This window comes from Lethenteron reissneri, chromosome 27 (genome assembly GCF_015708825.2).
Source record: "Lethenteron reissneri isolate LAM-NWPU_2019-01 chromosome 27, ASM1570882v1, whole genome shotgun sequence".
NCBI lineage: Eukaryota > Metazoa > Chordata > Hyperoartia > Petromyzontiformes > Petromyzontidae > Lethenteron > Lethenteron reissneri.
In genome coordinates, this window is record NC_083805.1 from 4,159,057 (window position 1) to 4,172,730 (window position 13,674).

The 13,674-nt window shown below is 56.1% G+C and overlaps 1 protein-coding gene across 13 annotated transcripts in view; it reads left to right on the forward strand.

Annotated features, from left to right (window-relative positions):
- Window positions 1-13,674, forward strand: part of LOC133348392 (homeobox protein cut-like 1) — a 195,416-nt gene that overhangs the window by 75,817 nt on the left and 105,925 nt on the right. For 10 of the 13 annotated variants that reach the window (XM_061561171.1, XM_061561176.1, XM_061561177.1 and 7 more), the window contains exon 3: window positions 8,819-8,866. The exons of the other annotated variants lie outside the window; for them this stretch is intronic. In XM_061561171.1, coding sequence (XP_061417155.1) covers window positions 8,819-8,866 — 48 coding nt within the window. The remainder of the gene's footprint in view (window positions 1-8,818; window positions 8,867-13,674) is intronic. 13 annotated transcript variants of the gene reach the window in all.

Here is a 13,674-nt window from a genome sequence, read left to right on the forward strand (position 1 = left end):
GCCTCCAATAGCACCGGATCACAGTCGTGGGCCACCACCACCACCGCCGGCTCGTGGTGGTGGTGGTGGCGAGGTGGTGACGGCAGCGCTGCCTGGGCCCCTAATCCACCCCCCCTCGCCCCCCCCTCCCCACACCACGCATTTTGTTTGCGAAAGAAGAATTTGACGCTGAGCAGAGGCTCTGGAACATCGTGCATTCCGCGGCGGCGCAGCGATGCCCGGTGATTGATGCCCCTGGCCGAGAGGCCGTCCCCGTGTTTTACACGACGGCTCCGAATTGGCCGCCGTGTAACCGCCGCTTGCGTGCACGCCGGCGCGTGTGCGCTCGTGTTGTACACGTGCCTGCGTGCACACGCAGGAGGGGCAGTGTAGCGATTAGCGCGCTGCGCTCAGACTCTCGCTCATGGCCAACACTCAGTGACGATTACCTGAACTGGCCCTGGGCCTCCCCTAGGTCGACCCAGCCTCAAGTGAGGATCTGGTGCGGTGTGTAAACATCGCCACCGGGGAGGCAAAGGTGGCCGGGCGTGGTGCTGGCCACTCGCCCACCCGTGTGCCGTCCCGGCCTGCATAGGTGCTACTCGCTAACGGAACTTGCCCCAAAAGTCCGTCGAGGCTATACGGGGGATCTTTGTACGTGGGAGTGATGGCATAATGGTTGAGGCCCTACTCTACGAGTCTGGCAACCTGAGTTCAACTCTCGGCCATGGATAACATCACCGATGTGTGATATCTCAATCGATCTTTGCCCCCCCCCGCCCAGCCTTCATCAACCCGCACTGACCTGCGTGATGAAGTATGGTCAAACGACCCCCTACGGCGAACACGTTGTCGGGAGGCCTTCATCGCGCAGTGGCGAAGGACTCTAAATGAAAACAAGTGCCTGGTGCGATGGATTCAGCATTTAAATAGGCTTTGAGAACCAAGGCTGTCGGGCGCATAGTGGTGCTGGCCTCGCCATAACCTTAATAGGTGCTCCCTAACATGCACTGACAGTCACGGGGATTTTGGTCTAAAAGGTGGAGCTAGGGCTTGGGTATTAGGAGGGCCTCTGCTTCAGAGGGACCACTGCTGTTTGCTCGAGGGCCACTGGCAATTGTGATGTATTTCCACCCTTAGTTCAGGGAAGATCAGGGTCAGGGTTAGGTTGTCCTTTGAAGCCCCTCCATGGGAGTGTAGAATTACACAACCATCCCAAGACGCCAGCAGATGAACAACCCTCCAGCGTTCGTTTGAACAACAAGAGGACGCTTTGAATTTTTGCGATTGAAAGTGAACAATAATAATTCTAATAAACAGATCATCGGTGAAAAACGTACACAAAATGATAATGCGATGGGTACGTGTATCGGTGGGGCGATGTGGACGGAAAAGCGTAACGGACTTCAAAACAAAACAAAAAACTGCCCCGAATGTTTTGGCTGAAGGTTTAATCGTTGTCTCGTCTTGTCCTCGCGCCTGCGTCGTGTGGGACAGAGCGACAGACAGACGGACGGACGCAACCACCACCACCCTCATTCCAGACACCACATCCCCCGTCGGCCGCTTCTCTCCAATTCACCCCCCCCACCCCTCTCACCGCCGCCGCCGCAGCCGTCGCCGCCGCCACCGCGTTGTAATGGTTATCATATTCACCAATTGTGGCACGGTCGTTTGTGACGCAAGGTCATATCACCCCGACCGGCAGAAAAGGGAATACGTAGGCGTCAAAAGATTTTTTTTCGCGTAAAAAAAAGCTAAACATAAAAAAACTCTCCAGAAAACAACAACGCAGCGCCAGCGCGAAGAAAGTAAAGTGGATGGGATGAAAAAGAAAGTCAACGAAAGGGAGAGGAGGGATGGAAATGAAATCGTACGAACGCACCCAGGGCCACTGGAGTTGAAAGAAAACACGAGAATCGCAAAACAACAACAAAAAACGCTTACAAATGCTAGGCAGAGCAAAAAATACAGCGGCTTCTTCTGTGGCTGGCAAAGGGCCGAGGAGGCTCGGGTTTTGTCAGCGGAGGCGCGCGCATGGACGTTGTCACTCACGGCTTTGCGACGTTCGAGAATAACCAACCCAATAACCAACCCAAACCCGACCAAGTGTGTGACAACATAAGTAAGTTAACAAACACCGCAGGTAAAAGGGCCAAGTAGGCACTATTTTTTTCAACAAAACTTTCATCCGGTGAAGATAATTTTCCGGTGAGCAGAAAAAAAAACTCCGTCGGACGGGGCGTTCTTAAATACGCAGGTAAGACTGCGTGTGTGACTGCGTGTGAAACCAACGATTCAGTGACGAAGCTGGCTGCTGCGCCAGCACAGTTAACAAAACAACACAAATTCAACTCGTTCGTCAATAACGCTGTGGCCCTTAAAAGGAGACTAAAATAATAACAGAAATATAATGCAACAAAAATAATAATAAATGGGGGGTGGGGGGAGGCGATGTTTTGGGCAGTGGCCCCCATCAAAGAACACGTGGTGATGCGCTTTGAAGCTGGGCCCAAAATGGTCTCCTGTTATACATTTCCCTTTTAAGATAGTGAGCTTGGCCAGGACTCTCGTGCCCTCCCTCTCTCTCTCTCGAGCGAGCGTGCGTGCGTGCGGTGCTGCGGCCCATCCGTGGAGCGTTCAACGACTCGTCGCGAGAGGCTGGCGGTTCGAACCCCAGTGGGCTGCCCCCTGGTCAATGCCGCCGTGCGTGTTCGGCCGTATGGAGACGCGCCACCAGCTTCGCCGCGGACGTGGAAAAGACCGCCCGACGTCGTTCTTCAAACGAGAAGGCCACGGTGTGCCTGATGGTGACCTTCATTGGGATCGCGGCGTAGCAACATTGCTCCCTCCTGGCAGACCGAATCACAAGAGTGGGAATATGTATTTATACTGGAGGAGGAATACGATGAGCTGTGAAGCAGTTTTTTTTTCCACGTCCAGTCGGGGGCACGGGGTGAGAAATTTATAACAACGAACGAAACAAAAAACACGATGGGAGTGCAAAGTATAGGAAAGGTAAGAACGGCGCTTATCCCAAATAACGACACGAAAACCCAATGTTATAAATTACTATTAATAATGATGAAACTGAACCGATAAGAATGCTTAATGAATCATAGTTTTATTAATGACTGTATATCCTAGAGGTTTAACGATCCCTCCTCGCCCAGTCCAGGGTGATGTGATGAATTGTCTTAGATTGAGTCGCAACTCAATTAACAATGTGTTAGCACCTCTAGTGGCTGCAGGGTTCCCACAAGTAGCCATTGAATAAAACATGTAATTGAATAAAAAATAAAATATCGAAAGGTTCATTAACCCTGCTCACACGATATACCGTGTGCTTAAGAATCAATATTAATCGATTATTCAATGCGACGCCTTATGGTGCAATACCCACGACCGTGTGTGTGTATGTGGCAAGCCGCTATAAAATTTATAGTGACTCTTCACTGCATCGCTTTAGGACCTCTCTAACTCGCGCTCCACACGTGCAGCGGCTGCTCGATATAGGTAGCCGAGTTTGGCCCTCCCCTAGGTCCGCTCGGCCTAATTTTTTAAACACGCAATTCCACCTGGTGGCCGTGAGCATCACGGGGAGACAAAGGTGCCCCGTGCCGCCCCCCCCGACTCCCCTCCCGGGTTTGTGTGCGGCTGCTCGCCTTGCCCCACCACCCTCGTGTTGCCCTCGTGTGCCAACCCGCGATAGGCAGCCAGTCCGGTCTTATCCTGGCTCAGCAAGGCCGTCCTTTGATCCGTGTGCGAGAGAGTGCGTCCGTGCGCGTGCGTGATAGTCGGGTGGGGAGCGGTGGCGCAGCGGTTAGGGCGCAGCGCTCCGATTCACACTCACGGCCAATGCCCAGTGACGATTATCTGAGCCGGTCCTGGGCCCTCCCCTAGGTCGACTCAGCCTCAAATGAGTACCTGGTGCGGTGTGTAAACATCGCAACTGGGGAGACGAAGGCGGCCGGGCGTGGTGCTGGCCACCCACGCACCTCTCCTGTGCCGTGCCGGCCTTCATAGGCGCTGCCCGCTCGCGGCACTTGCCCCAAACAGCCCGTGAAGGCTACCCGGGGGATCTTTGTCTTTGAAGTTGGGTGGAATCTGCCGTACGGACTCCCCAAGGTGAGAGACTCGGCCGTCAACCCCGACGATGTTGCTCTCCTCCCCTGTGGGAGGGCGATGCAAATCACTGGAAACTTGATACACGTCGCTTGTCCTGCAGGCGCAGGCAACCGTCGTGTGGATTGCGGTTGCTGCTGCTGCCACGGCGTGAGCTTGTTACGCGTGTACTACGTGTGCATGTGTACTACGTGTGCATGTGTACTACGTGTGCATGTGTACTACGTGTGCATGTGTACTACGTGTGCATGTGTACTACGTGTGCATGTGTACTACGTGTGCATGTGTGCGGGTGTGCATGTGTACTACGTGTGCATGTGTGCTACGTGTGCATGTGTGCTACGTGTGCATGTGTGCTACGTGTGCATGTGTACTACGTGTGCATGTGTACTACGTGTGCATGTGTACTACGTGTGCATGTGTACTACGTGTGCATGTGTGCGGGTGTGCATGTGTACTACGTGTGCATGTGTGCTACGTGTGCATGTGTGCTACGTGTGCATGTGTACTACGTGTGCATGTGTACTACGTGTGCATGTGTACTACGTGTGCATGTGTGCGGGTGTGCATGTGTGCTACGTGTGCATGTGTACTACGTGTGCATGTGTGCGGGTGTGCATGTGTACTACGTGTGCATGTGTACTACGTGTGCATGTGTACTACGTGTGCATGTGTACTACGTGTGCATATGTGCACGTGTGCATGTGTGCGGGTGTGCGCGCACACGTGGGGAGCGGCGGCACGGTGGTTGGCGCGCTGCGCTACGAACCTGGCGACCCCGGTTCCATTCCCGCTCACGGCCGATAACAGGGGGAGAATATTTGAACCGCTACTGGGCCCCCTCTAGGTCGACTCAGACTCAAATGAGCACCTGGTGCAATGTGTAAGCATTGCCACAAGGGAGACAAAGGCGGCCGGCCGTGATGCTGGCCACGCACCCCCTCGTAGGCACACCAAATGTTTCTGTTCTAGACTCGGTTGTGGTACAGAGAGTGTTTGATTCGCCCTTGAAAACTGCTGCCAACACAACCCCATAAGTGTTTGTTTTGTTTGTACTGTATACCTGTGTGTGCGCGTGAGAGGGGGGAGCGGTGGCGTAGCGATTAACACGCTGCACTGCGAAATCGGCGACCTGGATTTGATTCCTGGCAACGCAGCGAACGTCGGGAATGAGTTACCATCATAACTTGCCCTGGTCCAGCCGTGTGTTGCGTCTAAATATGAGCATTTGGGATATAAAGGCAGCCCAGCATGGGTGCTGGTTTACACACGCACCCCCTTGCACACCTGAACGGGCGCCCGCAAGCAGCACTTTCCACGCACGGCCATTACGTGGGGTGGGGAACTTTAGCTTTGCATTAAGGAATACTCGTGTCGTCCCCTCTATTGTGAATGTTATTGTGCAGGAAAGCCTCACTGAGACGGACTCAGGACTCGTTTTCAGGAGGGATCCTCATTCGGGTGCCTGGCCCGTTCCACCGTTAACAATTTGGGATGGTGGTGAACGCTCACAAGCGCTGCGGAGAAGGATTCTAGAATCCGTTTACCGTCAGCCAGCCACCTCGCAGCCAGCCCAGTCTCCTGGCAGCACCTGGTTGGAATTTCACTCCTAGGCCGAGCGACCAGGCTCATACCTGCTTAGCTTCCGACATCCCGATGTGGTCAGGGTGCATGCAGGGTAGGGCGGTGGGTGGCACGTGTGGCGTAGAAACGGTACCGCCGTGCCTACCCATCTACCTAACCACCCACTCACCCCTTCCCACTTACCCACCCACATACCCACTCACCCACCCACTTACCCACCCACCCACTTACCCACCCACCCACCCACATACCCACCCACCCACATACCCACTCACCCATCTACCCACCCACCCACCCATCTACCCACCCACTTACCCACCCACCCACTTACCCACCCACCCACTTACCCACCCACTTACCCACCCACCCACATACCCACTTACCCACCCACCTACTCACCCACCTACCTACCGCAATGCCATTCGTTACCTAGCGCAGGGACTGTATACCCACATTTATAAATTTATTTTGAAACCGCCTGTCGCCTATCGCGACGAGCCGGTTGTCGGTGGATTTTTTTTATGGGGGGGGGGGAGGAGTAGTGGCAGGGTGGGGGAATTGTAGTGGTGGTGGTGGCTGGGTGGGGGTTGGCCAGTGGGAGGCCGGCTGGGATGGCAGTCACAGCCCACATGCCCGCAGGTGATCGGCAGCGCACACAAAGTGGCATGAAATTTCATCCCTCGTCTGAGTGGGTGGAGGGGGGGAAATGGGGGGGGGAGTGGTGGGGGGAGGGAGGGAGGAAGAGCGGGGGACATGGAGAATGAGACCACCCCCGTCGTCAGCTGCACGGTGACGGGGAGACGAGCGTGACGTCCAGACGTGGAGAGATGTAGATGCAGACAGCGCGTGGAGGACTCGGCAGGGGAGCAGGCAGGCAGGGCACAGGCAGGCAGGGCACGCGCAGATGTAGATAGACGCGGACATGGAGACTGGGACAGGCAGACAGTGACAGACATGGTCAGACAGACCTTCAGACAGACACACACGTAGAGGCTTTACATAGCGCCTTAACCAAGGCATTCAGACAGGCACAGACAAGCAAATAGAGACGGACACAAGGGCAAACTCACGTAGACACAAACGCACACGGCACGTGCACCGAGTCGTGCCGTGTGAGGATCAATCGTGTGCGACTAGTGGAAGTCGGCAACGCAACAGGCACGGTGCAGATGTTTACGCTCGCGCGATCGGGGACGGGCGGAACGGTGCGAACGTTGACGTTGCGGAGACGGGACGGAGGTTTTTGCAAGGAACAACGTGTTCGGGAGGAAGTGGGTGGCCCATGACAATTGCTGGAAGCCTAATGTAGTAAACAGTCGGACATAGGGACACAAACAAGGCTTTGGGGTGCGAGTGCTGTTGGCGAGTGCTGTTGGCGAGCACCTGCATGGAGACACGCATTATGGATACGCATCGAGACACACAGGCACAATAGACACGTACATGTACATTGATGGACAGGCATACAAGCAGATACTATGACACAACAGCTAGATGGACAAATAAACTGGTAGATTGATGATAAACAGACATACTGGCAGATATGAAACGTATACATCCAGACATAGAGTAATAATAAGCAGGGTTGACACACACACACACACCCTCATTTTATTTTCTAAAATAGGGCAGCCGCCTCCCCCCACCCTCCCTTCCCAGAAAGGTGGCATGTGGGGCACGAGGTGTAGAATCCTGACCGCGTATTTAGGAATGGCCGCGGGAGGGAGTTAAAACCACATGCCCCCCCCCCCCAATAATCTATACTCCACCGCGTACTTCAGTGGAAAGCGTAGTAGCGTGGTGCGGCATCACTCGATCCTGGCGTTGGTGGGGGGGGGGTGAGGGGGCACTTCTCACCTCCTCCACGACACGGGATACCGGCGGGATCGCCGACGTCGCCGCTGTTTGTTGGTAAAAACAAAAACAACACAGCCGCACGTAAGCGAGCGTTACGCGGGCGGTCGGCCTGGGCCCCCCCGTGCGAGGAACGATGAAATGGAACCGGCAACTGGCAACCGCCGCCTCTCCCGTGTCCAATTTCCACGATCCCTTAGTAGACCGGCGGCGCCTGCGTTCCTCCTGTGGGCCGGCGGGGCCTGGCGCGGTCGGGGTTCGGGCTCGCGTTGTGGTTATGTCTGAGTAGGCGAGCGTGGTTAGCGTTAGATTCGTTGTGTTGTTGTATACCACGGTCGGCGTGGGCACCCCCCGTCAAATTCCATAAGCCTCCCCCCCCCTGCCACCCCATCCGCCACCACCCCTCCTTCTACTCTGTGAAGCTGCTCCACCTGTGCGCTCCATAGCTACGCCGCCACACCTGTGCAAATCCGCGCCATTACCGCAGGCTTTTCTTTGGGACAGATTTTGTCTTTTCTTCTCTTGCACGGCAAGTGGACATCCGTGAAAAAAGAGCTTCATAGCTCGCCGGATTCCGCTAGTTAAAAAAAAAATACTCCGACTCTGCGATGTGTTACTCGCAGCCGGGCAGACAGACAACGGCAAAATAATTTAGGCTGCTGTGGGCTCGTCTGCACCCATACATCGTTCCGTGATGCACAAGCGACGTCGCGGGGCCCCAAGCAGATGTCCATCCTTTCTGCCTCACAAGAAGAGTCTGCCTTCCTCATCTCATCCGCACCACGTGTTCCACCAGCACGACGCGGATCAAAAACACTCCCGGTCACCTCGCATTGCCTCCGCCTCGGATTTCCCTCCCATCGTCGTCTTCTTCGCTCTTGCTCAGCAACTGTTTTCAAAAATAAGACCGAGAAGCTGGTGGTGGTAAGCTCCTCTGTCCGCCTCCCGAATGAGTCCTTGGAGGAGCCGGATTTGGCCGCGTTAAAAGAAAAACTTTTAGAGAGGTTTCCCCCCCTCCTCCTCACGAAGTTGGCGGTGACAGAGCTAACAACGACCGGGCTTGATGTGAGGGCACTGGGATTTGAACCCAGGCGGCCGCCACCCTTTGACAGCACGAGCACGATGCGCACTCTCTTGCCGCCCGAATCGCGATGACGCCGTTGAAGGACCCCCGTTCCGAAGAGACCGCCTCTGCTGCGTTGCCCGCTCACGGTTTCCGCGCGCTTTCTCTCTCTCTCTCTCTCCCCCCCCCCCTCTCCTCTCCGTCTCCCTGCAGGACCTGAAGAGGCTGGTGGCCCCGCTGCTGAAAAGTTTCCAGGCCGAGGTGAGCGCGAGGGCGTCGTTAGATTGCGTGGGCGACGCGCGTACACGTACACGCGCACGTCGCGGCCCCTTTGTCGAGCGTCGTCCCGACGTCCGGTTGGCGCCCGGCGCTCGGGAGTCAATCCGCGCGGCGCTGCCCGTTTCCGCTGGCCGACCGAGTCTCGCGTGCCGCGCTGCAGCAGAGTGGGTAGGCCCTGGGACGATTGAAGCGCCGCGGCGAATCGGCACGATTGAGGGCCGGTGACGTGATTTACGAATTAATTAATGCGTCTTGTTTATTTTAGTTTCTCTTGTATTTCCTTTTTGCTGTGTCCCATTTGTACAGTTTCGTTGTTGTTGTTGTGCGCTTCCTTGATTGTTTCGCTTGTTACCGTATTGCCCATTTTGGCCGGGTCGCCATCAGAAGAGAGCCTCTCGCACGAGCGAGAGAGTCACGGGCCTGATGCGAATACCGCGACTCACCTTTGCCGAATAACGACAACAACAGTAACAATAAAACGCAGCGACAGGCGTAGGATTTGTCACGGGTAGACATTTTTTTTAATCAAATCATCATCAGCCATGATCTATCCACTGCTGGGTGAAGGCCCTCCTCAAGCCATCACCATGCCACAGTCCCCCTCGCTCTTACCCCGTTGCAAGTCCGGCGCAGCCGGATTGCTCGAACGTGGGGACCGAGTGTCGCAAAGTCGCCCCTTTTTTGTTGCATTCGGTTTGTTGTCGCTCCCCCGTCCCGCACCTCCGATTAGCACGGTCGACTACATTCAGTTGCGAAGGAAGTTCAACGATACACGCGCATAGGTACGCGAAACAAGAACGGCCGAAAGAATACAAACCACCTGGCGGGGTTCGGAGCGTGATCATGCTCCGTGATTTATCGGCGTGCTGGCCCGCGTTCGTCTTCACCGTCGCCGTCACGATCATCGTCCTCGTCGTTGTCATCGTTATCAAGCGCCCTCCGGCTACGCGTGTCGTCGGCTCATCTCCCACGGGAGCCAAGCTGTTTGGCCGGCCCCGTTTGGCCAGCCCAGTTTGGCCGGCTCTCTCTCTCTCCTCTCTCCCCTCTCTCGCTCACGCTGGGCTAGCGGATTATCCTGGTGGGGTGGCGCGGGGCAGCAGCAGTACGACAAATCAAAAGCGATCCTTGCCGCTGGTCTCCCAAGGGACGCACGGCCCCGGCGACCCCCTGCACTCCCAGGGGTTATTGATCGACCTCGCGCGGCCCTCCCGGAGGAGGGGGGGGCGGGGTCGGGGGGGGCAGCGGCTCACGACGATCCCAACTCGCCCGCGTCAGCAAAGCACGGGTGGGGTGGGGCTTTAAAACGTCGTGGCCGGCGTGACGAGCCGAGCCCAGGTGACCGCCTGACCACCTGACCGCCGCCATCATCGTCCCCGGCGTCTCGTACCGCGGCGTTCCCTCCGACGATCCCAGTCGGCTCGCCTCGCCGGGTTTCCGCCGGGCTGGATTTTTGCCCGAGCATTGGAGGCGGCGGTGGCGGCAGCGTTATCCCCGCTGCGTGAGCGCTAAACTGTTCGGTTAAGGCCCCCGCTTTGAATTTAAAGGAGCCGTAATTGGCGAGAGCGAAACTTTGATTAGTGCCAATATCCGCGTGGCCGGCGCCCGCTTGATGCCGGATAATGATGCCCGATGCCAGGGCGGAGCGTGGAGCCCCCCCATATGCGCGCGGTAATTTGGCGCCGCTGTGAAAATTTATGTTGTTAATTACCGAGGGGGTTTGGGGAGCCAGTGCGCGCAGAGCGGGAGCAGGCTTCATTAGGCTCAGCCCTTTCCATTCACGGCCGATGGGCGCAATTCAAAAACAAATTACGCCCTGCGCGTGCGTTTGCACATGCACGGGTACGCGGCACGTGCGCGGTGCGCGTTTGCCCCCCCCCGCGTGCTGCGTTCGCACGGTGGTTCCCTCCGTATACGACGCGCGTAGCGTGTGCCGCGGCGTTCATCCGACCCTGTAACGTCATTCTGCGGGGTGGGCGCGGTGTCTTGTCCACTGCGTCACCTCTTGTGGTGGAACAGCCCAGGTGCGGTATCGACACGCGGATAATGGGGGAACAAACAAAAAACGGGGTCGTCGCTCGGGGAGCACGACGTTTTGTTCCGTGTGGCGTTAAAAAAAACGGCGGCGGGATGCAATTGCTTCGTACGACATCGCTAAGAATTGCTGCTTTAATGCCCGATCTTTTGTTACTTTTTTTATTTTCAATGTAATTGAACGGACTTGTTGTTTTGCCAGTTGCCGCTCGGTCCGGTTTCAGCGCCGTGTGCGGTGCGAGTCGCGCTGCCCGCGAGGCGGTAGAGTTGCAGAGTCGCCGGGGTTTGGATGACACGCGACGGCCCTGGCCAATGGGAAACGAAGGCCTGGCGACGCAAACGGAGCAGCAAAACACCATCGCAGGACGTGAGAGGTTAATCATTATCGTACACTGCTTGCCCTGGGGGGCCGAGGGGTCGGGGGCGGGGGGCGCAGTGGTTAGCACACGGCACTACGAACCCCGGTGACCCAAGCTCGATTGTGGGTCGTGGTGAACATCAGAGGCGAGCCGAATCTGAACCGGTTCTTAGCCACCATCCCACTTTATTCACTAACTCGCACTGACCAGTATGGTGAAATATGGTAAAATAACCCCGATGACCGACACAGAGTGTAGGCAGGCCTTTATCTAGTCAGCGGATTGGCAAAGGGCTGAAAGTAGTGTTTAAATATGACGAGCAGCCCGTTAAATTTCACAGTGTGGTGATCTTGACCTGACTATTATTTTCTCCCTGTTATCATCTGCACCTCCGATTGGCACGGGTGGCCACGTATGGTGCGAAAGAAGTTGAAACGTACGTACGCGTACATCGACCGTCGCTGGTCACCTTTACATCGAACTATTTTTCTTTTCTCTCCCCGGTTTGAATAAAATAAAGTACACCGCTAAGATGTCAAACTAGACACACAAATGGAATCTGCGGAAAGCAGATTTTTCGGTCAGGTTTTCGGCGCTTGGGTGTTGCCATCGGCAACGGTGAAAATGACCTCATTTCAGCCAATCGGAGCCAACGGACGCTCAGGCAGACGTACGGATGGACAGACAGACGGAAGGATACCGTGCCACGTGATACGCAAGATGTACACGTGGGACCGTTTGGGGGGTGCAGATAGCGGCAGGGGGGGGGGGGGGGCTTTTAGTCCAAATCAGGAGCGTTCTGGACACCGCCGCACTTAGTTGTGGGAGAACTCGACAGCTCTTTTGAAGCAAAAAAAATCAACAAAGAAGGAAAATGTAATAACGAACCCGCGCAAGGGGGTACGGCGGCTCTGGCTCGCAGCAGGCTGCTGCTGTTTGGGGAGGGGGTGAGGGTCTCGTACAAAGAAAATTACAAAATTCACCTTTGGAGTCTGAGCGCGTTGGGGGGGGGGGGGGTCTCGTGGCTCGTGGGGGGGGGGGGGGGGGGGGGGACGCCCTCGGCGTGTTTCTGCCGAATCCCCGACGGGGGCCGTTGACCCGTCGCCGTCCGTGCGGCATAACGCAAAGTTGAACATCTCACCACGCCTTTGGCTTTCGTGTCCTGACCTCGAATCATGATTGTCTGTCGTGCGGTTTTAACTCTCCATCCAACACACAACCGGTGTAGTGCTGTGCTAGTTAACCAATTGGCACGTTCTGTTTACGTGACAAACCTTACTGATTGGCTGCGTCGGGGTGGTGGCGAGTTTAACGACACATTTATACATTTGCGCGATCGAACCCAAAAAACCTGTATTATGGATGATATTGCTTGCGAAAGCTCTACTACGTGTTAAGCTGATCGGCACGTTTCATTGACGCGGCACACCTTACCAATTGGCTGCGTCGGGTGGCGATGGTGGGTTGACGACACGTTTATATCTACGTGGTTCTGACCCCAAAAAATCTAATAACCCCTCATCGCGAAGTTCTAAATTGATTTGCGCGCTTGACTCGGCGACGTTTAAAAATGGGCAGAGGCGGGTTAAATTGGGGGGGTTGGGGTTGGGGTTGGAGGAGGTTGGGTTAAATTGGGGGGGTTGGGGTTGGGGGAGGTTGGGTTAAAGTGGGGGGGTTGGGGGAGGTTGGGTTAAAGTGGGGTGGTTGGGGTTGGGGGAGGTTGGGTTAAAGTGGGGGGGGGTTGGGGCTGGGGGAGGTTGGGTTAAAGTGGGGGGGTTGGGGTTGGGGGAGGTTGGGTTAAAGTGGGGGGGGGTTGGGGTTGGGGGAGGTTGGGTTAAAGTGGGGGGGTTGGGGTTGGGGGAGGTTGGGTTAAAGTGGGGGGGGGGTTGGGGCTGGGGGAGGTTGGGTTAAAGTGGGGGGGTTGGGGTTGGGGGAGGTTGGGTTAAAGTGGGGGGGTTGGGGCTGGGGGAGGTTGGTAGGTGGTTTGCTTCCTTCCCGCTGGGCTTGGAACCCGGCCGCCGCGTCGTCGTTTGCGTACTTGCGGCGCGGAGCGAAACATTTTTTTAACCGCCGGTAGTTTGATGCGTTACGTTTTGAATTGATTAAGGGAACGAAAAAATGCAAACGACAGAAGGGGCGTGTGTGCAAATGTGCAAAATTTATTGGAGCGTGAGGGTGACTAGAAGAAGGCGGGGGGGGGGGGAGAGTGGGGATCAGGAAGGCAGGCATGCAACAAAGACAAAGATCCCCCCGTATAGCCTCAGCGAAATGTTGTGGCAAGTACTGTTAGAGATTAGCACCTATAAAGGCCGGCACGGCACACGAGGGGTTGGGTGGCCAGCACCGCGCCCGGCAGCCTTTGTCTCTCGAGTGGCGATGTTTCCACACCGCACCAGGTAC